The 26194-nt window shown below is 38.4% G+C and overlaps 3 protein-coding genes across 5 annotated transcripts; 1 reads left to right on the forward strand and 2 right to left on the reverse strand.

Annotated features, from left to right (window-relative positions):
- The first annotated feature begins 476 nt into the window (after positions 1-476).
- Positions 477-6219, forward strand: LOC116266582 (uncharacterized). Of its 2 annotated transcripts, none has more exons than XM_031647842.2 (6): positions 477-598; positions 1152-1314; positions 3188-3317; positions 3897-4097; positions 4449-4616; positions 5393-6219. In XM_031647842.2, the coding sequence occupies exons 2-6, from the start codon at positions 1181-1183 to the stop codon at positions 5834-5836; spliced, it is 1077 nt and encodes a 358-aa protein (XP_031503702.1). In that variant the 5' UTR covers positions 477-598; positions 1152-1180; the 3' UTR covers positions 5837-6219. The 2 variants fall into 2 exon arrangements, with proteins under 2 accessions (XP_031503702.1, XP_031503703.1); XM_031647843.2 differs by lacking the exon at positions 477-598 and adding an exon at positions 628-721.
- Positions 6220-6915: 696 nt separating this feature from the next.
- LOC116266605 (uncharacterized) lies at positions 6916-11221 on the reverse strand. Of its 2 annotated transcripts, none has more exons than XM_031647875.2 (5): positions 10847-11221; positions 10624-10729; positions 9985-10196; positions 8349-8555; positions 6916-8255 (listed from the first exon to the last, which is right to left on the reverse strand). In XM_031647875.2, exons 1-5 carry the CDS (start codon positions 11033-11035, stop codon positions 7263-7265), a joined length of 1707 nt encoding a protein of 568 aa, XP_031503735.1. In that variant the 5' UTR covers positions 11036-11221; the 3' UTR covers positions 6916-7262. The 2 variants fall into 2 exon arrangements, with proteins under 2 accessions (XP_031503735.1, XP_031503736.1); XM_031647876.2 differs by having other exon boundaries at positions 9985-10113; positions 10847-10986.
- A 1103-nt stretch (positions 11222-12324) lies between these two features.
- LOC116266864 (mitogen-activated protein kinase kinase kinase 3-like) lies at positions 12325-21332 on the reverse strand. The gene is made up of 11 exons (XM_031648304.2): positions 20866-21332; positions 18497-19165; positions 17239-17326; positions 17034-17096; positions 16311-16471; positions 16129-16204; positions 15026-15085; positions 14824-14931; positions 14481-14717; positions 13098-13213; positions 12325-12901 (listed from the first exon to the last, which is right to left on the reverse strand). The coding sequence occupies exons 1-11, from the start codon at positions 21219-21221 to the stop codon at positions 12646-12648; spliced, it is 2190 nt and encodes a 729-aa protein (XP_031504164.1). The 5' UTR covers positions 21222-21332; the 3' UTR covers positions 12325-12645.
- Between the last annotated feature and the right edge of the window lie 4862 nt (positions 21333-26194).

Consider the following 26194-nt stretch of genomic DNA (forward strand, 5'->3'; position numbering starts at 1 on the left):
ACTCCAACAATTTAGCCCCATAAAGATAATCAGCCCATATAACTTGAGAAGAACTACAATCTCGGAAGACATGCAGAGTATTTTCCTCAAGAGCACCACACCGAGGACAAAATCTTTTGCCATAGCCATACTGCAACACACCCGAAAACGACAGGCTTTAAACGAGCTAAACGAGCTCGAGTTCGAGCTCTGACACGCTTGATCGAGCCGAGCTCGAGTTAACATTATATAACTGGATTCGAACTTGAGCCGAGCTCGAGTTGTGCAATATAAAAGGCGAGCCGAGTTTGAGCCGACCAAGCTCAGGCTCGACTCGGCTCGTGTTCACCCCTTCAAACACCCTGCTGCAAAATAAACGGGAGGAAGCCGGACACAATATGTGAAATCACAAAAAGCAGAAACACTTTTGAAAATTTCCAAGTCACTCCAGGGGGCGGGTGCTGTTTTGCAAGGCCCTTCCTTACTATTCTGGAAATTTCCTAAATTGCCGAGTTCTCTCTCCCTCCCTGTTTGTGGCGGCGAAGCTCGTAGGAACGATCTGTTGTTTCAACGGTCACCAAGTTCCGTTGTCCTCCTCGGCAAGAGCAACACCCATTCGGTGAGTTCCCGGACATCTCGGCCAATGTTTTCCGATTCCATCTGCTTCGCTTCTTTTAATCTCCTTATTTCCAAGAACATGTTGAAGTACGAGGGTTCCTTCAAGGATGTCACGACAACCGAAGTCCGTACCTTTTCTATTATGTGCATATTTTCAAGTCTTTTAATTTGCAATAGTGTGATAGGATGGAAATGAAGAATTTTTCAAGTTGGTGGTGCTGAAAATTAAATACCAGAAGGAATTCTGGATGTTTGATCATTTGATTGTCGATTTTGGAATGAAAGGGAGATTCCCCTTTTACAAATTGGTGTGTGCAGTGCAGTGTATGTCCTGCTTCTTTTAAGTTGATGACCGCGGTCTGGTGGATTTTGAACGATGTACCACTACCAGACCTTACATTTGGTGTACCATTTTCACGAAGATAAAGTGGTGTACTGCCCTTGTGGATCGCCTTCTGTTTATCTTTATTTTTTGGCTGCATATGTATCTCATGGTTTATTCTATTCGAACCCTATACAAGCTATTTTTATCCTTGTATTCTTCTCTAACGCAGGACATTGAACGTAGTCGACAACTGAAGATATGTCAAAAACATTGGTCCAGCCAATTGGCCAAAAGAGATTAACGAATGTTGCAGTTGTTCGTCTAAAGAATCATGGGATCCGTTTTGAGATTGCTTGTTACAAGAACAAAGTCCTTTCGTGGCGTTCTGGAGTGTATGTGATCCTTGTATTTAGATTTGTTTTGTTCATCTTGTGCTATTTAGTCGTCCATAATGTTGTCTGCAAGAATTTGTTAGTTATGATCTACTTGTAGTGGGCGCTTGTATTTCCTGCGAATCTGATGGCCTCTTATTTTTTTGCGTTTTTTTTTTCTGATATTTGTGCATTTTCTGTTTTATATTTTTCAACTGTCAGTTTTTGTTAATCACTTTTCCATGTCTTTGTTATGTATTTTGCGGTTATGTATTTTGTGTCCAATTGTTGAGCGAGCTGAAATTGACCTATTGTTTATTTGTTGTGTAATGATCATTTCTACAATTCATTATTTCTCGTCTTAGTTCATTTAGGTATTGTGTTTCTTTGGTCACCATCCATGATTGGTTTGCTTGCCTGATTGTTCATACATGCTCGTTGTGTCTCGACTCTCATCATTTGTGCACTATTGACCTTCTCATTTCAAGCATGTCTGGAAGTTCCCTCCAGTAAATGATACAAAGTCCTTGTTACTACATCTATGTACTTATTTAGCAACCATTTTCTCAAATAATCCTACTTTCCAGAGAGTGATACATGGTTTGTCAGTGATGCCTTAGATAATTTCATACATGGAATGAGACTGATAAAACGCATTTGATTGCTACAGTATGTTGAACATGGATGCGGCTGAATATGTTCTAGGGAGTCCATTTGCAGGCTGTAGACTTGCCTAGGCAGTAGGTGGTGCAATAGTGGTATAAAAATTTTAACTGTTGCATGCTTTGTGGGTTTAACTGTTCATATAGTGAATAAAATTTTAAACCCTTTGTCTAGTGATTCAAGCAAACATATATTCTATGCTCTTGATAGATGTTGTGTGAATAAAAAAGTTAAAAACTTTTATGCCTCTAAAAGACTATGCTCTTGCAACAAAAAAATAGAAATTTAGAGAAGTAAAATGAAAAGAAAGAGATGAAGGAGGAAAGAGGTAAATAGAAGCGTAACACTCTGTAGCTTGCCTAGCTCTTGCCAAATTTTTGAGTTTTAAACTTTTGTAAGAAAGATTACAAGTTAATACACCTATATTTCAACATATACACATACCAGAAGAAAGTCAAAACATGAATGGGAAGACTGACCTTTAGTCTCCCCATGAATACAAAAGTCCTTGAGTCCAAGTGATGTCCTATCCAGCATACTGCTTTGATCAGGAGGTTATCAACCTTTATGTTGGTATTAAAAGCCTGCTCAAAACCTCCATGGTATCCATTAACAAAAATTTTCTTATTCACATGCTTACACATAATGCAAGTAAATGGCAGCAAGCTTGCTTTCTTAGTTAGAACAACTTGGAAGTTCAAGATATTCCGGAATCTGGGTTGCGGTGGGGCACTTTGTGCAACTGTGAGCACTGTTTTCGCTGCCTGTAATTACTCAATGACAGCTTCTTATGTTTTCTAATCATAAGCAGAAAAAGGGCTAGAGAAAACAAAATTAAAAAAGCAGATGTGATCATTGCTGAATCCAAGAGATTGAGGAGGTTCCATTCATCCACATAAGAAAAATCAGTGAAGGTGGAAAGTTTAGAAACTATGATTAGAAAGAAACAAAGAGAAAGCATGGAACCAATGTTCAGTTAATAACAAGCCTTCCAAATCTAGCTACATTTAAAACCAACGGGTATAATTTCTTATTGGAGGATAAAAAGGTTTTAAACCCAAATAGGTTAGTAGTAGCTGTAGCCAATTTTCTATAGGGTTTGTCTTTGGTCTAAACAAAAAGTTTCGTTCTCCTTTGAGATTTCCAAAACTTTAGAGCATGACATGTTGTGAATTTTTTGGTTGTTATCTGATCAATTTCTCCATTTCCTTGGTTTCTCTTGCTAATGCAGTGAGAAGGATTTGGATGAAGTATTACAGTCACAGACAGTTTATTCAAACGTATCAAAAGGAATTCTAGCCAAATCAAAGGACTTGATGATGGCATTTGGAACTGACGATAATTCAAAAATATGCTTGGAGGTAATTTCGTACACATTTTTATATAATGAAATCATTTTTTCTTACAAATCAATGTCATTGTTTGCAACCAGTTATCATCTTATTGGAGGAAATTTTTTGTTTTGTATTTTATTTGATAATGCACATTATAGCAGCTAGATGTGATTCATTGATCAACACTGGAGTTATCTTTCTTTCAGATAATTTACAGGATAAGAATCTAGAGTGAGTTAGTTTAAGTCAGATGGCCTAGCTGCTCAGAGATGGCAATATATTGTGGTGGGCCAGATGCCTGCTCTTTATGTATGAATAAACCTCTCTTTGTGTACATCCCATGCACGTACACACACATGTACAGCTACATTAAAAGAGAGTGTAGTTGATGGCACCTTATTACTGAAGGCCTAGAGAAAAGGTTTCATAGTTTTTATTCTTGTTTAATATGGTAATGTTTTTGTTGATGCTCTTCGCTTCTTTTAGGTAGTATATACTTTTGTATTGCAACTTGGGTTTTTATATGTGATGTGTGGCTTTGCATGTAATGTGAGTATATGACTTTCCAGTTTCTGTCTAAATTGGCATGCACATCCTTAATGCCAGATTCTGGAGAAAGGAGAGCTTCAGGTTGCAGGAAAGGAAAGAGAATCTCAGCTATCAAGTCAGTTTCGAGATGTTGCAACAATTGTTATGCAGAAAACAATCAATCCAGAGACACAGAGGCCTTACACGATTAGCATGATCGAGAGACTAATGCATGAAATACATTTTGCTGTAGATCCTCATAGCAGCTCCAAGAAACAGGTACTTTGGGTGCTTACTCGTTTTGCCCTTTTGGAGTTTCTTCTACTCCTGAAGGCTTTTATATGAAGTTAACATCAATAAAAAGAGAAATTTGATTGTATTATCTGCAATATACCATATTTCTGTTCATTTACCAATCTCATAAGCGCCTGTCTTGGGAATGCCACCTTGGTTTTTGGCCCTGTGCACGATAGGGGAATCTTCTAACTCATAATTGGCACAATCCAAATGGTTGTTTTGAGGATAAGTTGAAACATGATTGTTAGGATAAAGAGTTTTTAGTTTTTACTTCAGTATTGTGTGTTCCAGTACATGAAGTTTGATCATTTATGAAAAAACTTTCTTTTGAAGGCTTTAGAAGTGATCCGTGAGCTCCAGAAGCAGTTTCCCATAAAGCGCTCTCCTATGCGATTGCGACTCATTGTTCCTGAAAAGAATATGTCTCCACTAATGGAGAAACTTAATGCTTGGAATGCTTCAATTGCCTCAAAAGAAGTCTCTGGGAATCATCTCTCTGTGGTATGCATAAAATACAGCTGTTTCTGCTTTGTTCTTCTGCTATATATAGTGCAAATACTTGATAACTATTTTTATTGGTGCGTGCATGACAAGATTGCAGCAGTCATTGCAGCAATCAGACATGCAGGGAACAGCATGGACACCGATGTCTATTTGTTTTCTTTTTATGACTACAGCTGTTTCTGCTTTGTTCTTCTGCTATGTATAGTGCAAATACTTGATAACTATTTCTATTGGTGCATGCATGACAAGATTGCAGCAGTCATTGCAGCAATCAGACATGCAGGGAACTGCATGGACACCGATGTCTATTTATGTTCTTTTTATGACCCTAGCATCTTGATATAATTTTTTCAGTGTAATATTTTTATTATTCATATCTATCATGATTCTCATGTTTTCTTCGTTAATCTTGTATCTTGTTTTTTCTCCTAAGGCTTCATGCTAGCCGTATTTTATATTTTTGGCTTAAATAATCACATATATTATGACATGTAACATGTGTGCACACACAACAATACAATGCAAGTTCAATCGGTTTCTTGGGCTTCAAAAGCTATTTCTGAGGTTGTTTCATAATTTTTCTTAAAGAGCAAGAAATTGCCTCCATCAAGAATTCTATATTGGTGATTAATTCCATCCTTTTTCTTCACTTGTGTGGCTAACTCTTTGGAAGTCATTCTTATATATTGATTATTTACCTTTTCTGGTGTGTGTTTTTGGACGTGTAGTTTCATAATGTCCTCTGACGCCTTCGTTCTTGTCCTTTTTAAAAGGTTTGTGAAATGGAACCTGGATTTTTTCGTGAGTGTGATTCTATGATGAGGAATTGGCAAGGGAGACTGGAAATATTGTCCGTCTCTGTGCATGTTGATGAAGATGCACATGTTAATGATTATGAAGATCATGAAACTGCCCCATCTAGCTTTGAGAGACAGCCTGTGGATTCAGTTTCTGAGCTGAATGAGGTGGTACAGAATCAACTTACCATCTCAACAGAAAATGCAAATGCTGGAGAACAGGTGAAACAACATAAATGCAGCACATGTAATGCACTTGTGGGAGATGCCAAGCAGTATCGTGATCATTTCAAGAGTGACTGGCACAAACACAACCTCAAGCGTAAGACAAGACATCTCCCACCTCTCACGCTGGAAGAGTGCATGACAGATATAGAGCTGGATGATGCTAAGAATGATCTTAAGGACTATTCCTTTTGAGAGGTGTTTTACTAGTTTAAGTAGTTGTCGTTATATCTATGGCCGTTCAAAATTTTGTCTTCACTGTATATCTTCAAGGGCCTCTCTGTTAATGAGAGTTTGCTAAGGCAATCGAACTTTCAATTCAAACAGCAAGGAAACACTCTTTGAAGAGATCCTTTCCATTGGTGGAGCCGGATTCTTGAAGCATGAATTTGACAATGCGAGTTTATTAAACTAAATGTCTGTAGTAAGAAGTTCCAGAGAACTTAAAGATGTGTATCATAAACTGCTGATGCTCTTACAAAATTTTTGTTCTTCTGCTCATTCCACGTTTTGACTAGTACCTGTATTCTAATGCTAAAGCAATATGAAGGAACTGCATATGTATCTTTTGTTCAAAATTGTTCCGCTCTTCCTTTTTTTCTCTTCACCTATACAAGAATACGCATCATGATGTGATAACCAATCTTTGTGGGAAGCGTAATCTGGTTCGAGGACTGGTACGAATTTGAATGCCATGTGGGTTTAAGTGGGGTTAAGTTCTTTAAAAGAAACCGATTAACTGTGTCTGGATTTATCCAGTCTCTTATCCAAACCGCCACGTTTCCTCTTGGTCTAGGCCATGCCTTTTTTTATGCTAGAGAAGAGTGTACCCTCTCGGACCCCAAGAGCCCAGATTGATGCTTTTTGGGATCCTCGAAAGCAGAAGCTTTGAGTGTGGGAGGAATTATCAGGTGTACTTTTCTGGCTGGCTTTTTGTAATTAGAAGATAATCCAATTTAAACACCACTTTGGTTCAAGTTCTTCACGAAAAAGCTTTGAGTATGGGAGGAATTATCAGGTGTACTTTTCTGGCTGGCTTTTTGTAATTAGAAGATAATCCAATTTAAACACCACTTTGGTTCAAGTTCTTCACGAAAACCTGATCAGATATTTTCCGATTTATCCAGACTCTGATCCAAATCTCAGCTTTATCAAGCTGACTTTAAAACGTCGTCTCTTCGGAGACATCCGACTTTAAAACGTCAAACGAGATCATGATTGACATTGGATCCATCTTATTACCTGAAGCCGAATAACCACGAGAACAAATAAAATATCCTTCATTTAGTAATGTTGCTTATTCACGCATCAGCAAGTCAACGGTGTACAAGTATTATGGCCCAGGTAACTATTTACATTTGACAAGAATACTGAAAAATTTGACTTAATTGAAGTAGACCAGAATCAGATTCTGATTTTTCAATTCCTTAAAGAATCAAACATCGAATGACCAATGCGGCGTATTAAATTTGAACTCAGCAGCCATCAAGCGGACATTCCCAAGTTCAGAGTGACAAATCTGAAATTCGGTAAAACCTGGAATGCAAAACAGAGGATCTGACTAAGTTTGCCTGCCTCCGCACCCATGAAATGGAATTCAACGTGTGAAGTGGCTCATTGTTCATCTCTTCCCTGCACAGACCTTGGCTCGTTTTGCAGCATGCATAAGATCCGCAAGAGATGGTAGTGGCTGAGGAACTGGGACATTCATGGATCTGTACAGTTTTCTTAGGCTAAAATCAAGACTCCTCGATGTGCCACTGGAACAAGTGCCTTCTCCTGAATCACTATTGGGCGCATGCACTTGCTTTTCTTTAATACTTACGCTACCCCCATCAAATGGTGCATGTACTTGCTTTTCTCTGCTAGTTACGCAACCACCATTAAATGGTGCATGTACTTGTTTCTCTTTGCTAGTTATGCTACCACCATTAAATTTCTCATTGCATTCATCGGTAGCTCTACTTTTATCATCTCCAACCTTTGATAATCCTTCAGCTACATTAGTAACCTTGCGTAGTGCAGATAAATTATGAGGTTCAAGCATTGTTGATGGGTTCTGAATGCCTAACCATGCTCTTCCAAACAGCGTAAGGGAGCCAACCTTAACAGGAGAAGACAAACTCCCATGCTGTGCCTTAGCGGGTGTATCCAGATTCTGAGGCAGTAGCTCATTAGCCTTTGCAGGGTTCACCTTTGTGAGACAAGCTTGTGTCGAGTGGAGCTCTTCTGTCCTAATATCCAGTAATTTCCATAAAGCATCATCTGATGAAACAGAACCAATGCCACAGTTCTTCTTTACATAGTCCAATTCCACAGCTCTGCAGCTTGGAGTTGTTGAAATAACTCGTTTAGGTTGGAGATATTGCAAAGCTAATTCCAATTCTTCCTTTGATGAATGTATAGAATAACAGACATGCCAAACACCAAATTCATCTCTTTCAGCTGCTCTCCATCTCTTATTACTTTTTCTGCTGTCATCTGCATAATCTTCCCTACATGCATACCACTGTGTAGAGGGGCGGATAAAGAGAGGCTCTGGTTGAAGATTGGCTCTAGCTGCAGCAAGTTTTGTCTCAGCTTTTTCATAGAACCTGGGGAATCCTTCACACACCTATAAATGAAGGACCAAGTAAGCAACCATCTTCTCCAGCTATCAGCTGGCCTTGACAGTTGAACTTGTTACTAACATAAGGAAACAGCTTACCTGAAAGCGAGAGGATGAATCATCAGTGATGACATCAGATGCTATGATTGTAAGTGCTTCATAATATTCAGCATTTACAGATCTGTCAATGTATATTTTGGAACCAAATGTTTTAGAAACATGCACCAGGATCTCTTCCTGCCCCAGAAGATCACATGCCAGATACACAATAGGTGCATTTGGATGCTCCCATATGCACTTGATCACCTAGAAAAAAATACAAAAAATATTAAGATGAATCACATCATATAGGCTGCAGAACTTGATTGAGTTGATTCATTTGTAAGACCCACTTGGAAATAATCAAACTTATTGTGCCTCAGAAACAAAAGTATATATTTATATTTTTCTGTGGTTCGAGCTTTACAGGCATCAACTCTCTGCACAAGCCAAACCATGTATATAGGCCCTGGGGATGGAAGCTATAGCTGTGCTGTTTTACGATCTTGGATGGGCAATTAAATCTCTAGATCTAGGTCATATCCTGTTAACTGAAGATTTCAACCAGATAAATTTGAAACACCAAAGTAAGCTGGATAACTTACAGCCAGACAGTACATTAGGTCAGAAGCAGGATAACAGTTAAACTTGGCAGCCAAATATAATAGGCATAAAAATGTTGAACTGAACAATAAGTTCCTATGCTATTCTTTAGAAAGTACATCTCCTGAAACTGTTGAAAGTTGAAACTAAAGAAAAGGGATGAGCAAGCAACGAATAATTAGCAGGAAAACAACAGCTGAAAAATGTAAATTTTAAATAAGAGGTTTTGGTAGAACGAACATAGATATACTGGGGAGAGATGATACCTATGAACTTTAAAAATTAGTCCAATGCAATGACAGTCAAATGCAGTTCATATTAAGAGAAAATTAGAAGAATTTCATTTTTAAAGGACTAGAACCAATTACTTAAAGTTCAAATATTCAAAATGAAAATTATACATATGTGCACAAACGCATGGACATGACTTGAATTACTTATGATTCCATTAACATACTTGGAGCTATCAGAACCCTCACAGGGACCACGCGTTAATGAAGATACAGTGTTTAAAAATGTTATCCCCTCGATGCATAAATATCCTGAGTGACATTATTTGTTTCAAGATTTACAGCTTCATTCTCTTTATAAAAAGGCAAACTTCAGGATATACAAATTGAATAGGGTTCATTTTGGACCATGGCTCGGGGTATTGGCGAGGTGTTCAAGCTGTCAAGTAAAATGACGAATAAGTAACCCTGAGGAAGAGGCTTCTTCTTAAAAAAACAGAAAGGAATATAATGAGCCTGCCCCTGTCCAGCACCCGAATATGGGTCTGAACTGAGTAACGGCTGTAATTGAAAGGTTATTCAGAATAACGAAACAATAATTTGTTAATATCTCACTGTTGCTTTGCCGTCCCAGTAATGAGAACAAGGTAATCTCTTCTCAAATTTTAGCCTCGAGCACTAAAGCTATTGGTGCTTGAAGTATAAAGCTCAATCCTCAACTGATTTTCATTACGATCAGGAACACCAAGTCAATACACGGTGCTAGCAGGCTCCCGTGACAGAACAGCATAATCTACTATGCAACATGTACGTGGAAGTGTAGCATTCATATGAAGAATATTGCTAAAAGAAGGAAAACATACCTGATGAACAGCCAAGTCCTTGCTCGGAATTTTCATAGTATGCCCAGCAAAAGTGCAGTCAAGGAACAGGTAATCCAGACATATCTGAGGCTTCCTTCCTCTCATACTCACGTATTTCATGGGCAAACACTGTATGCAATCAGCAGTAAGTCTGCAATCTCCAGTATGAAGAATATTACCAAATTCACCCTCGAAAAGCAGCATGACAGCCCCTAAATTTTACACACGATATCCCGAGAATTTGTCAGTTTTAGGTTAACAGAACGATGAGCAACCGCTACCTTTCTGGTCGACTAATTAGAAAAAGGAAACCATAATGAGGATGAAACCCATAAAACCCCCAAAATTAAATGACAACGAGAAGAAGAGGATGTTGAATTTGGAACTTTATTAGGGGCTCTAGTTTTTGGAATGCACACACATCATACAAATTTTAGTTCGCCAATACACTTCCTACTAGTGAGGTGACGCAACTTCACGGTGCAGAATATATAAGTGGTTGGCCGTCTATAGCTCCTGTAACTTACACCACAATAGATACATTTGAATGGACCAAGAAGCGAGGGCTCGAAGCAGCATTCAATTTATTTCCATTATGGAAACTTTAACGCCAAAAATTGAGAAAAGAAAGAGCCCAACCTGGACAATGATTAGCATCGAAGGCAGTAAAGGTGAACCTGCAGTCGGGATCATCAACGACAATCGGCTCACCCACCCTCATCTCGACGAACAACGAGTCACACACCTTCATATGCCGAAGAAACCAACAAACCAAGGTGCCGCCTTAAGTACGCCAAAAAATGCTACATAACAACGAGAAAGGCATCGAATCGAGCGAAAAAGAAAAGAAAATCCAAAAAACCTGGGGGAATTGCCGGATGATGAGGTGTTTCGTGATCCGGGTCGCGTAGATCGGGAACGAAGCGTAGTTCGAGATCGACGACGCGTGATCCTTGTGGGCGTGGGTGAGGAAATGGTACCGCTTCGCCCTTGAGGATCGGCTCCATGTGTCAACGGAGAACGGAAGGCCTCTCGGCATTTCGATCGGCATCCCGGCGACGATTCCGATCCAGAAAGGGGACAAAAAGAATAAAAAGGAAAAGGGGAAAGATCAAAAGTCGAAAAGACAGGAAGAGTGAAGGGATCAGAGTTCGGGGGTTTGGTTTTCTTCTTTTCCGCGCTTTTTTTCTCTCCTCTCCCTTGTGATTGCCTGCTGGCTTCCCAGCGAAGAATGAGCGCGCGCAGAGAGAGAGAGAGACGGAGTCAATTTAAATTTCCCATCCGCAGGGAGGGAAACCGCCAATTTTTTGACGAACCGGAGTTGTAAATAACGTATCGGTTAATGCTGCGTATCGGCTCATACAATTGTTGTGTGTCCGTCTGATGGCTCTAATTTTTTGACTTTCTAAATTTGAAACATTTAAATTAAACAAAAACATATGAACCCATATTAGCCCTGCACCATATCGATAAGGGGCCGATATCATTCCGATACGAATAGATATTGACAAAACTTAGAAGACCTTCTCCCGTAACTTGGTGTTTCAATTTATGTTTAATATACACGACCTCTTAGATTGAGCTGAAAGCATTAACGGATCAAATTGGATGCGTTTCCAACTAAATTGGACAGATATTCAGATCCGTAGCATGTTTGAATAAAGGCTGCGACAGGATTCGATTCAAAATCTGGCCTTGATCGATAATTCTAATTAGGAATGTACATGAATTGAGATATTGGATTACTGACTCAATTTTAAATTCATTTAGTCAGATTTGGTAAAGAAATCCAAATCTAGTTACTAATTGAATTTAGATTATGCATGCAGCTTCATAATTGAATATGAATCCGGTGATATTCGAAGTAAACCTAATAAAGTTCGATTAAATTAAATAGGACCATCAGATTTTATACTCCAGTCCAAATTCAATTTTAAAAGGTACGATCCAACTTTCACTATGAAATTGCATTGGCATTCAAACAAGTGGGTAAAGGATGGATCTGACCAAGTCCCAAATAGTTCAGTTTGAAGGTAAGAAATGTTTGTGTTGAAGACCAAACTCATCTTTTTGTTCTGAAGGTCTCACCTCGTTTTGCTCTAGTGTAGCTGATCAGGTTGGCAGACTGGTAAAAGTCCAATCCTCAATTCAATTTCAATTTTGTAAGTACTACCTTCTCTAGAATGTAAAAAATAGATGTGCGTCATTCTAATCAATGAATCACTCACTTCCCAACTAGGCTCCGAAGCAGCCATAAACTTCGCGAGTTGAGGAAAAAGAAGATGAACTTCATCCTCTTCAGGTCAGAGAAAAGAAAGTATTGGAAAGAAATCAACATGATAGCTTCTATACTTCTTCCTTGACTGCATTAACAGCGTTACTCTTGATACAATATTTACAAGCTCGGTGTGAACATGTTAGCACCTGCTTATTAGAAGCGTTGGGGCTTCTGGAAGGAAATAGATACATTTTTTAACCGTTTCGAAAATGAGGGTGCTGCTGAAACATCAGAGAGAAATGTCAACTCTCTAAAAGAAGCTGGCTTTCTTTCTTCTTCCTCGAAAAGTAGAAAACAATCGATGGCAGATATTGCTTTCATGAGAAAAGAGGTACCAGGCACAGTGGTCCACCGATTACCTTGAAACATCTTTTTATCATCAGTTATCTGTAAGGTCTGGCTGTTGGGCCATCTGGTGCAATCATCATCCTGTAAACCTCTGGATCCATGTAGATTGAGTTCACTTGCACGCGGGGAGTTACGGAGTTCTGTGTCTGGTAACTGCTACTCCTGCTTGTTGCAGAACTCACATGCGGTGGAGAGAGCAAGCCGCCAGCCACGGTGGGTCTGAACTGCCTCAATGGGCTTGATGAGGGAGAGACGGGCAAAGACATATTCCTTCTTGACAACAACTCTTCACTGTAAGGGAATGACGAGAATCTCGTTAACCTTATACAGACATCAGGAGCATAGCTAAGCAACCAACACCAGCACAGATGGCTGACCCAGAGAAAATCAACAGTTTGGGATTTTAAGCCAAGATATGGTCTTCAATCTCAAAATTACATGAGCCCAGGAGTGGTTGATGCCAAATGACCAACAAAGTTAACATTACCTTGAGGAAAGTGTGATTGGGCATCCCACTGAACAGTGTGGTCTGTAATCTCCATCACGGATTGGAGAATTCCTTGTGCTACAGGTTGACCTTGTTGTTGCCTGATTAGGAGAGGTCTGCAAAGCAGAGCAAGAGATCAATCAGCGACAGAGAAAACTACCACATAAAATGTTAAATATCGAAAATGCAGTCATAGAATAAAACCAGGATGCATGAAACTCTCATTTATGACGCTACGAATAGGTTATTAGGGACATAAACAACATGTGCCTAAATTGAACTTTCAGATGGTATGCTTTTAAGTTTCGGAATAATGAGAACTACCACTAAATCAGAACACAGCAAAGCAGAAAATATAACCCTCTGATAAGTGACAAGTATCACCAGGCTAAAAGAAACAGAAAATACAGCAAATAAACTCTTGTGGAGGGTTGACCACAGTCAGCTCCACCAAATCCTGGCCACCTGAGTGTCACCAAGAAGCGTCCAGAATGGATATCCATTTGACAAAGTATTGAAGCCAGATGTACAATCCATAAGAACCACTAATGAGAAACATGTCAACATGACATGACCATACAAGAACTATGAGCAAAACAAAAGCATATCTTAACTAATAGCAATTAGATAATTCTGGATAAAGTAAGAATAGACAAAATTTATCAGCAATGACACATCCAGTAGTTTGCTAAACAGCTCTCTCTCTCGTTCAATGTGAAGAAGAAGCAGGTTAGCCTTAGTTTCCAAAAAGAAAACAGATATAGAAGCTAACCTGCCTAGCCAGGTGTATGGACTATGGAGCCCTTTCTGGCCCTACCTTTATTGACTAACCTATTAGATGATGCAATATTTAGGACATTCTGCCATATCATTGGGAATAGAAGTCTAGGGAGAGTTTTTCTTGATTTGAGGGTCTCAATAATAACAAGTAGACAGAACTTCTTAGTAGCTGTGAGTGCTTTCATTTTTGTGGTGGAACAACAATACTTCCTATTGAAGGAAAAAAAAAACATCTCTGACATTCTGCTCGATAGTTCCCCCATCTAGGTTTGCCTTATCAATAGTGTCATATGTTCTTATTACTTCAAGGGAATAAGTAAATGCAGATTACAGTGCCACTAATTTTATTTGCTTTATTTCAGTTTAGATGTTCATCTGCTCCCCGTTAGCTTCAAATCATTACACTAACAAACAGCCTATAAGTTCCAATAAGATCTCAACAGTAAGGTTATCAAAAACACACTTTTCCTGATGGTTGAAGCAATCTTGCAGTAGGGTACCTGTTAAGACTGAGAGTTGATACTGATACCATTACATTTTCCAATTATGAAAAAAGAACTTTCAGAAAAATAAAGGAAGAAAACACTTCTTAAATATACATACCAGTGACTGGAAGCCATAAGGAGAAGTTGACCCAGGATCTGTGACTGATCTGATTATTGGAGCTTTTGTTGCAGCTTGGTCTCTTACAAAAGGATGACCGAGAAGCTGAGCTGCTGTTGGACGTAAGGAAGGATCACGTTGCAAGCATAGACTTATAAAATTCTTCCCCTCATCAGATACATAGTCAGGTATTGGTGGAATCTCTTTGCTGTTTCCAATTTTAAATATTGCAGCAACCTGTCAAATTCAGATAATGCTGATTAATAAATTCAGGAACACGGTAACAATGAGCTCACATACTCGAAGTTGAAAAACACAAAAATCATTTAGAAGAAGGCCCAACCCCTTCATATTGGATCCAGGGAGGTTTTGCTGTGACCATCTCAAGTACCGTACAACCAAGACTCCATATGTCCACTGCCCAATTATAGCCATTACCGTTCATTATAACCTGTGGAAGAAGACAATACATGCAAATCATAACTGAAATATACAAAAAAAAGAAAGGAAATATCCTAAAGGGAAGTATCCAATGAAGACCATACCTCAGGAGCCATCCAATAAGGGCTTCCTTTGAAGGATAGTGGAGTAGAACAACAATTGATCTGGAGGCAGAACAAGGAGCAATTAAAAGGTAAGAAAGTTTTCATTTACATCTGATCTAACAGACAAGCTTTAGACTTCCACTGGTACTAATAGAGAGAATCACATGACAAGTATTAACTAAAATAGTTAGCAAATCTCGTCACAACAATTCTGTAGCAAGGTTAGAAAAAGGCCCTGGTCACTAGCAAAAGATAGAAATAAACCAGATCATGCTTCAAAGCACAAAATGGGTTGCATTTATGTATGTAAATTTAAATCCCCTCATTTATAACCAATAATTAGTGATTTGGGATGAATATTATCAAAAGATAAGAAATGTACAAATTTATCGAGCAAGCAACACACCATTGTATATCACAAGGTTCATTCTTTCTCGCACCACTCTAGTCAGAGAAATGCATTCTACATTTTTATAGGGAGGTGACAGTGATGGACCTTTGGTGATTCACTTATTCTTCAGTATATATGTTCTTGTATGGGTTTTCTGGTTCAACTTCCACCCCTAAGAACATAGTCTCAGAAACTTTTCTTATGAGTACCAAGTACTTCAATTTAGCTATTCTCTTACTATTATTTTCCCTACATGTATGAGATTACACATTCAAGGAAAATAAAAATCAGCATCTTGATCTTAAGATCTATTTATCAAGATGATCCCCTCCACCTCTGCATTGAGACAGAGTGTACAACTGCCCTACAACTCCGTAAGAGAATGAACTACTTCTTGATGACATTTTGATGGCATGCTATATTTAATTTAAGATTCCATGAAGAGATAGTTATCTAGATATTCATTTCAACTGTATTTAAAAATGGTTACCTTCTAACTGTATAACTTCATCCATACATTATTTTCTCTTAGTCATGAATGGTTTCAAACTCTAAAATTTGTTAAAGGCAAATTAGGATATACATGTAATCTTCATTTAAGAAATAAATACACAGCCAAATTTGCTAAGACATTTATGCAAATAGAGGCTGCACAATGGACCATTATTTTTAAAACTTTTTACTATTTGGTGTTCAGTGTTCACTGACATACATGTTTTGCCATGCCAAAGTCTGCCAGTTTGATTACACCATTAGGATCAACTAGGATATTTGCACCCTTGATATCCCTGCAAAATTTTGAACAGCGTATCAGTCAGAATAGATTATATTAGAGAAGTTATCATCTCTAACATATAAGAGTATCTTAGAGAGAAATATGGCCAAATAACAAACCTGTGCACGGTCTTTCTTTTATGCAAGTAAGAAAGCCCAGAAAGAATTTGTGTGGTATAATTCCGGATAACTGGTTCTTTAAATTGGCCATATTCTTGAAGCAATTTATGAATGGATCCTCCAGAAACATACTCAAGATAAACTGACAGTGTGGAATCATCCTGTTGAACAAGTAAAAAAAAGACTAAGTTTGGCATGAGTTATTACAACATCCCCAAATAAATGAAATATTAATATGCCTTAAACTAAACTTTAAGAAACAACCAAAGCCTAAGTCACATGGGTACGGGTACAGATATGGGTACGGACACGACAATTTAAAAAAATGTGGGCACGGGGGTAAGGCAGGATATATGTATGTATATGTGCAAAATAACACAAAAAAATCAAAATGAAAGCAACATTTTAATAAACAAGTGATATAAATAAAAACATTATATGTTAATGAACACTAACTCTAAGAATTGAACGAAAAGTAAGGTGGAAAAAAAATTAAATCAAAGTAAAATTAAGCAGTTTGGATCTGTAGGTATTCAAGTGTGTCTAAGTACCCATTTTGGGTACGGGTACAGCGACACGGGTACGTGGACCCTAATGAAGTACCCATGTGACTTAGACCAAAACATATTTATAGTCCAATTTCAGCATGTGAAAACATGTCGATTCACAAGTATCAGTTTGTAAAAAATAAGTTGTAAGCAATAACAGATCCAAGTTTAATACCATATCACTGCCATAATACTGCACGATATTTGGATGTGAGAGTTGACTAAGCAATGATATCTCCTGCATGACAGCAAGAACAATCAAAATTACTGCACTAAAGTGTCAGACACTAAAAATTGCAATTTAAAAGCACCAGAAAGAAAGAAATGTATAGATGCCCTAGGGCGGCCTTAGCCTGACTTTCTATTATAGGATTTAGTACCTGGTTCAGCTGCTTGAGACATTCCTTGGAACTTGGGTCATCTGGTATGACGTTGACTTCTTTTATTGCACACATTTGGCCGCTCTCACTGAAAAACCAGTGATAGTCTAGTAAGAAGATTAACTAAATGCCTAATCAACAACAAGGACAACCTTTCAAGGCTTTTGTGGCAATAATTTTTCTCATAAAAAAAAATGCATGCACAAACTACAAAGGAAACAGCCTATAAGTTAGAGATGGGCTTAGTTTTCCAACTAATATAGGAGGATATACAAAGTTACACAATCGTAACTTCAGAAGGAGAAAAACCTGTCTTGCAAAAGAAATACATGCACAAACTACAAAGTAAAGATTGCAGATTTGCTAAAAAAGATCAACATCTAACAATGCAAGAACAGAGAATAAATTGTTCACATTCATCATGTCAAGAAAAAACAAATCTCTACATACTACAACCAGTTATTGATCATTTTTATGCACCTTCTCAATTTAAATTAAGAAAATTTTATGTAACCAAATTTCTTTGACTCATATAGTCATATTTTTCAAGGCAACCAAATAAATATTAATGTTGTACACTATTCTGACTTAATAATTAGTACTTTCAAAAGGTATAAGTAGAATAAGATGAAATCATCATAATTGTACTGGGAATTAGCTAACATAGGTGAGGACTAGATAAGAAGGTAAACAGTGACTAACTTGACATCTAGTTCCCCAGGAATTGTTTGAGAAAACCAGGAAAATTGAGCCAGACAGCAGGACAGGTTTATGAACTATGAGCCACAATTAAGTCATTTTTCACTATATAAACTACATATCTATCAATTGAGATCAAACTTTCCTTCCTTTTCACTTAGTTGGGAGAATGATGACAAACAACCAAATCAGATCCCTTTTTAACATCACTTAAATATATTTTTGACAAAATACAACAAATTTAGTATAACATGGAGAGTAAGTGTGATGATCTTTGCCATACTAATACAATTTCCAACAAGTAGAAGAAGAATTGACCATGAAAATTTATTCTGCCTCCGTTAATTAATACATAATCCACTAGCAGGATGGCAACTAAATGGTTCAACTTAATCTCCAAGTGGGACCCCTTGTTTGGTTTTTCTTCTATGCAGTGGCCACTTGCTAGCATGGATTCTATTGCTTCAATGCATATGCAGGAAACTGGAAAAGGAAATAGAAAAGATCCAGCAAAAGAAGATTTGAGCTTGTAAGAGTTGGCATCAAGGAACATAATTACCTATTGAACCCAACATAAACATGTCCAAACGTCCCTCTTCCCAATAGTTTTCCTTTCTTCCACCTTGACTTGAGGCACAACTCACTGTTTGTGCAACTACTTTTCGAAAATCCAGTCCTTGTGGAACTATGAGGCGTTGAAGATGTAGAAGTACTAGTGGAACAAGTTGGTGGGGGAGAAGTGGGAGAGCAAGGAAAACTTGGAGGAAGCGGCAATGGATGACACTGAAACCTGCTGTCATCTTGTCTTGATCGTGGAGATTCTGAACGTGAGGGCAAAGGAGGAGTACAAGCACCATTCACCCGCAAGCCTGGGCCAGGACTCCTGGCTCTTGGACTAGGTGCCAGTGAATGGTTCGCACTGTTTCGTCTATGGGCCAAACTGATTTTGGTATCTGTAGAAACTCTTGGTGGAGAATAAGAACTATTATGGGCAGTTGCAAAAGATAAATCCGATTCCACCTTTGGAGAAGAAGATAAGCCAAGCTTGTTGAACTGTGGTGAACCATATACGGAATGTGTAAAGCCATTATTAGGAGGCCTTACAAACTCTGATCCTGGGCTGCTTGATAGAAGCTGCTTACTCTCTGTGAACTGTTGCTGGATTTGATGGTCATATATAGAAAATGAATTTCTTGCTTGCCTTGGAACGTCCACCCCATCTACATATCTTTGTACAAGAAACAAAGTTTGGTTAGAATAGGACTTTTAAAGAACAGGGAAGTTCACCAAGTGTATCAAAATGAAATATTCAAGAAATAACTAAAATCTGATGAAAAACCTGGTGCAAAAATGTGCTAGCCACGTATAGAGTTCAGTGCCTTCACATCATATGATGAACTGCGCTAGTGATATATACAATTTTTATTTAAAAGTGTCGATGACATTTAAAAGGAAAGATTAAATAGGAAAGAATAATTTACTCTTAAGAGTCTTAAGACATGTAATGCGTGCACATTTGGCAGCTTCAAAGTCAAGGACCGACGACCATTTCATACATCTTACATAACCAAACAACGATGAATAATTAACAATTTCAAAAACTGATGAATGAACAAACATCATTTCAACTCTCACGCACTACCAAACAGAGGGTCTGGACCAACTGCAGGGAACAGCATGAGATATGTCCGAAATTCAAATCGTTCCTTCAGCAGCTCCTATCCCACTCCCCTCCACACTTCCAGAACACCCAACGACACACGGACACAGAAACATAAAAAAAAAAAAGAACAAGAGGAAGAAAGAAGACCATAGTACCATACCGTATCATCTCGGTAAACTAAGAAACGCACGACCAAAGTACGCGCAAGACATACGGCAGTTAGAGAAACCAACAATTCAAAAAGTTAAATCAATATTTCTCGTGACCGGAAGATATCTGCAGAAACTAAAAGAAGACATGCCGAACCGACGCATATACTGGAAGCGTCCGAACAATATAGAAATAGCAGAACATAAATTATTCAAACTAAGGTTTTTGTTCAAAAAAGAGAAGGAAAAACATAATAAGAGAAAATTACATATCGACTCGGTAAAAAAGACAACGCCTTCCAAGTGAATAAAGCAATTAGAAAGTTAAAAGGCGATGGGTTTCCAAAGAGATCACAGAATCTGATGCCATCCATTCTGGAAAGCTAAAAACTCCTTCAAATTTACATTTCTCATGTTTCATCGGATCAACCAAAAGAAGCCATCTCGAATTTCCCAAACTACGAAAATTAGAACATAAGACGACCCAATAATCCGACAAATCCCATAATTCCACATTTTCCACCATAGAACGCTAAAAATTATTCCAAAAAAACCAATTCTAACGCAGTTGACAGAAACTTTGTTCAGCTAATATAAAAACGATAACATTCACCAGAAAACTGGACACGTAATATTTTCAAGAGAAAACGACATGTAAAACAGCAAGAAGTTACTACCGTAATTACATTCGAGGTGGGGAATTAACAATTAAACAATAGAAAATTCTCAACTACATGCTAAAGGAATAATATGGAAACTGATTGTTCCTTTCGTAAGCACCCTAGGAAGAGAACCTGAGGGAACTAGAATTAACATAAGGTTTCATGAATTTTAAAAATTATAAGGAATTGGGTAAACTTCAACATCGATCTAGAAAACTCCAAGCAGGAACGACACAACTCCCCTGCTTTGGTCTGAAGTGCGCAAAAATGTCCACAAAAACGAACTGTGCAACAATTCAGCATTCGTATTGCTCATAAACCAGAAGAAAACTAAACCCAAACCACCGAGTTTCCAAAATCGATAGAACACTCCAAGCTTCCAATCCCTTTATTCTTGTCAATCAAACAAAAAACTATAAGCAAAACGCTCATATGACCACGATCTACCACGTACCTGGGAAAAAGATACCCTGGATCCGAGCACGAACCCGACGAGCTGTCGCTCGAGACCGAGGAGATCAAGGAGATCTGATCCACCGGAGAGAGCGCCGACGGGGGAGGGAGCCTGTGCGTACGACTGGCCGGCTGTTCCGATTCTGATGTAAAGCCTGAACCGGTCCCCGACGGCGAGCTTAGCTCTCCAGGCCGGGGTGAATTGATGCCGCCGAAGAGGGAAACCCCCGCCGGCGCGCCGCCGGGCGGGTTAGAGCTTTTGGATTCCGCCTTGCAAGTGGCCCTGGAGGAATCAGCGTCCTTCTTCTTCTTCTTCGCCTCCTTCGGTGAAGAAGACCTCGTCCACCATGCCGGCATGATTCCTCTAGCTATCTGCGACTTTCCAATCGTTCCATTGAGCGTTCAGGGAAAGAGAGAGAGAGAGAGAGAGAGAGCAAGGGGAGAGGAACAGACGGAGGAGAGTGAAGGAGAGCGCAGCGGGGGAAGGAGGAGGTTGAGGTGGTGCTTTCTTACGCAAAGTCCAAGTTGCCCTTCGGGTAATTCCAAGCATTCTGTACGCCTGTGCAAATCCTTGCGAGTTCCTTCTGCTTGGGATTCATTCGGTTTGAGGGTAATTTGGTCATTTCATATATCAACGGAAGTTAAAAAGACAGAGGGCTTTCGCTGTCCATACGACATCAGCCTTAACGGGTTCGGGTGTGACCCGATTGACGCTGTTTCTGATCCGCCAAATCTCGGGCCCTTACTGTAGTAGACTCAGATCCGTTTAATAGGTTCTCCTTTTTCTCTCTCTTTTTATTTTGTAGGTTTTCGTGGTAGATCCGACAGGTCCAAACTCAAACTAAATTGGACTATGGGTCTGGGCATAGGCATCCGTGACCCGTTTGGTGGCCCAAAAGGAAGCGTTTGTCTTTCTTCACATTACTCGGGGATGTTTTAGACGTTTTACTTTCCTGCCAGGTGGATTTCCCTCCGAAGCTTTTAGACGAAAATACCCTCACATGAAGACGTCCGCAGAGGCCGTTTTCACCGAAGCAAGACAAGGTGTTATCGTCTTTTGGGCGAGCGCGGAAGGTGAGGGCATCGAAGTCATTTTCAGGTGCGATTGAGGACAAGCGCGTAGTTTTAAAGAGTAGGAGATGATGACGTCATCAAGCTTGCGTGCTGTACAGTTGAGGCCAGCTAAGACAGGGCGGGCCGGCGAACAGCGGTGTATCCATCCAATGATGACGTGGAGGAGAGAGAGTGGCCTAGAGAGAGAAAGCGAGAAACACCCTACGCGTGGCGGTTTCCTCTAGATAGAATCCCCTTCGGTTGTCGCGTCATGCTCGTGCGGGACCGGGTCCTATATAAAGTTGGACCCATTTGGATCCAAATCTAGACCGACCCAAGATCCGGGCCAAAGACGACGGGTCTGGACCTTACTAAAGTTTACCCATACTTAATCCAAATATTGAACTTATTTATTTTTATCTTTGAATAAAAAAAAAGAGAATTTATGAAACCCACAACCCTTCTCTATCCCCCATGTTTTAGGTTCATAGCTTGTTTTGATTTGAGACCAATATGAACTTGTTTGGACCTAATATCTAAGAAGATAATATTCCCAATTTCATAATAATGATAACATCAAAATCGTCCAAATGTGATAATGATTCCGTTGAATCGATCAAAACTTTGTCGGGCCCAAATTTTTCTTAATTACAATTAGGTCGTGCCAAATCCCTTCTTGGTTAAACTTATACATTTTATAGGGGCATTTGATAAGAAAAATATGGGTGTGATTATATCTACTAACTAAATCTTAGATATATAGCTACAATCATCTTTTCTTCCTTAAATAAGAATATAGTGTTATTGGAATACGTGTTATAAAAACAAATGTTTTTAAAAGTTGTTTGTAAATCAAGAAATATAATTTCAACAATCAAACATTTCATAAAAAAAAAAACTGGAAAACCCCAGAGGCACCAACCAAGTAGTTTGAGTGCAGGAGTAGTAAAGCCAAAACGGGCTACCGAAATTGGCTGGTAGTATTTTTGCCGACCAACCCTAATGTTGGGCACAGAGTTGGGCGTGTTAGGGTTCGAATCACATGGGTGGGGGCGCACCCACATTTTTGGGACCCATCTCATCTTTTAAATGTACTGGCATGAGAAACACGTTTCCTGCTGTGATCAGATCAGATCATCCAAAAATAGGGCTGTTAATATCAGCAATATATATATATATATATAGCTACATGGAAGTTAGTTGCATGACCTGTAACTCTTGGTCATTTATCTTTCCAAAATGAAATGCTAAAAAAAACAAAGAGAAAATGTTGTTAATTAATGCTTAATGATTAAAATATCCTATTTCATTTTTCTCTTTGATTTTTTCTCAACGTGCCATCATGAAAAATTCAACAATTGAGATGATTTCTTATGGGGCATGCACCTAAGGATCACATACCCACCACACACATATATATAGTGTGTGCGTGTGTGAAAATTGAAAGAAAAATTATATATATATATATGTTATAGTTTGTGTGTACGGAAATTGAATAGTGACTATTCAAAGTCACATAGATTACTCATGAGGGCTATTTGATCATTGGTGACAAGAACACAAAAGAAAAATAAAGAAAAAAAATATTATGGGCATTTTCATCATCCAGTATTAATTAATATTTTTTTTCCTTATTTTTTTTCTCAACCATCCCTTCATTGTAATGAATCAAATGACTCTTTTGATGACCCTAGTGACTTGCATGACTAGAGACACTATATATATATATATATATAGCTTGCAAGATTGCACGTAAGAGTTTCCTTACTCTTTTGATCTCTCAATGCACAGATTCATTTAGATAAAGGAGTATACCATTTAAAGAAATAAAGGTTCAAAAATATATAGTCTGAATGCTCAGTTATGAATGCTCAGTTATGGTTTCCTTAATCAAATATTATATAACTGAATCTCTATCAACATCCCCTAGGATGTTTGCGCAACAGATAGGGTGGCGACCGGTATCAACTCTTTGTATGACAAATGAGGGCCACTAGTATATAAATTAAAGTGCAGTGGAGTCAGTGCCTCAGACACTAAAAGCAAGTCTCATCTTTGTATGACAAATAGGAGGTCACTAGTATGCAAGTTAAGGTGCAGTGGGGTCAGCACCTCAAACACTGAAAGCAAGTCTCATAACCTACGAGATGAGGGGGCGTTCTGCCTTCTACTTTTTAGAAGACAATGAGAAACCCCACTCACCCACAACTGAATCTCTATCAACGGTTAATAAAGTTGTTATTTTACACGATAAGACAATGAGAAACCCCACTCACCCACAACTGAATCTCTATCAACGGTTAATAAAGTTGTTATTTTACACGATACATATCCGAATATGAGATACATATCAAGTTTCCTTATAATTAAATATTAAATACATATGATCTTATCCTTTGCTGATGAGTCACATCTCTTTCCCTGACTATTTCGTATTTTCTATTTCTGGGGAAAATAGACATTTTACCCATTCACTTATCTCTTCCAGAACTTATCATGTGTGTGTTTAATTTCGATTAATATTTTCTACATTGGAGTATTGCGTTTAATCATATTGTGATTGGACATATCGTGATTGGACTGATGTTTGCATAACAGGAGGATTTCACTTTATATATATATACATACACTAATTTTTTCACTTTCAAAATTTTGATGTTATAAGAGCCATTAACTTTTTGAAATTAAAAATATATTTAAAATAAAAATTAGTATAATATATGTTTTCTATCATATCACTCTGAAGATCATATCTATAAAGTTAGATTATATAAAAAGAATCTTCACACTATTGAATTTTGAGGAATCTGTCTGGTATGTATCAGTTACTCATATATACAAATCGGCCGATTCTGGTACATATTTTTGTTAATTTTGTGAAATCAGACCACACAAATGAGTAATACAAACAGGGGCGGAGGGAAAGGGGGGGGGGGGGGGGGCGCTTAGGCCACAGCCCCACCCAGCCAATGATTTTTTTTTACATTGAAAAAAATAATATTTTTTAATTACATAATATATTTTTTGTATTAGAATTCAGTTTGACCCTACCCGGATCTAGAGATCGAACTGTCGGCCCGCCCCTGAAGAAAATCTTGGCTCCGCCCTTGAATACAAACCACACGAATGAACGTTATTACAAGTGTATTGAAGATAATCTATATTATCAGTGCATAGAAGATAATCCAAGTTGTTTAAGCCTCGATTAGGTCATGTCTTTGTTAATTAATCACCTGATTAGTTTTAAAATTTCATCACTCCATAACATATACTGTCAATCACATCACTTTCACAACTCAAGCGTTATCAACAACCTTTTGAGATCATGCCCCACTCAGAGCCCTCAACCACCCCCACCTTTTCTTCTCCTCCTTCCAATTTGAAACCTTTTCCATTTTTTATTACTTGGGCCTTGTGATGAGATGCACACCTTTAGGCCTGTTTTGATTTGAATGAGTGAAGGAGAATGTCTTGGTGAGAACATCAATGTCATTCTTGTCTACCTTCCATGTTGCTCCCTAAGGCCATGCTAATTCGCTTTGAAGGGCAAAGCGTGCATAGTTGGTCAGACTAGCCGTCATGCAGATTGCATGTAATTGTTAGTTTAACTCTCATGGGCATAGGGGTGAACATGAGCCGAGTCGATCCCAAGTTTAGTCAATTCGAACTTGGCTCGACTAATGAAACCTCGAGCTCGATTTGGCTCGAACTCGAGAATAGCTCGACGGAAGCAGCTTGAGCTCGACTCGGCAGTTACGTGTTGAGCTCAAGCTTGACTTGATTGAGGGTCGACAAACTCGTTTGAATAGAATTGATATTCATCGTTACGTGTTGAACACAAGCTCGACTCGATTAAGGCTCGACAAACTCGTTTGAATATAATTGATATTCTTCGTTACCTAAAAATTGGTTAGATTTATTGGACACTTTAAAAAGTGTTCAACGAATCTGCTCCAATTTTTGAAGTAAATGCATGGAACAGTAACACACCGTTACAGTTCCCAAACAATATAGGTGGTTTGGCGGCCGTGACATAAGTGTCCCATAAAACAGCTCCAAATATTGGAGTAGGTTCATGGATGATAGAACTATTTTTCCATCAACCTTTAATTTTTGAGGTAGATTTATAAAACATTCACAAAATGTCACTCTTGCTTTTTTTTTTTTTTTTATCATGTTCACTCATATTTTAACATAACCTTCTAATATATATTTTTACTTTAATCATGTTTTTAATAATAAAAAGTGAACACTTATATAGCATCAATATTCTGATA

The sequence above is a fragment of the Nymphaea colorata genome, chromosome 13, assembly GCF_008831285.2.
Source record: "Nymphaea colorata isolate Beijing-Zhang1983 chromosome 13, ASM883128v2, whole genome shotgun sequence".
Classification (NCBI taxonomy): domain Eukaryota; kingdom Viridiplantae; phylum Streptophyta; class Magnoliopsida; order Nymphaeales; family Nymphaeaceae; genus Nymphaea; species Nymphaea colorata.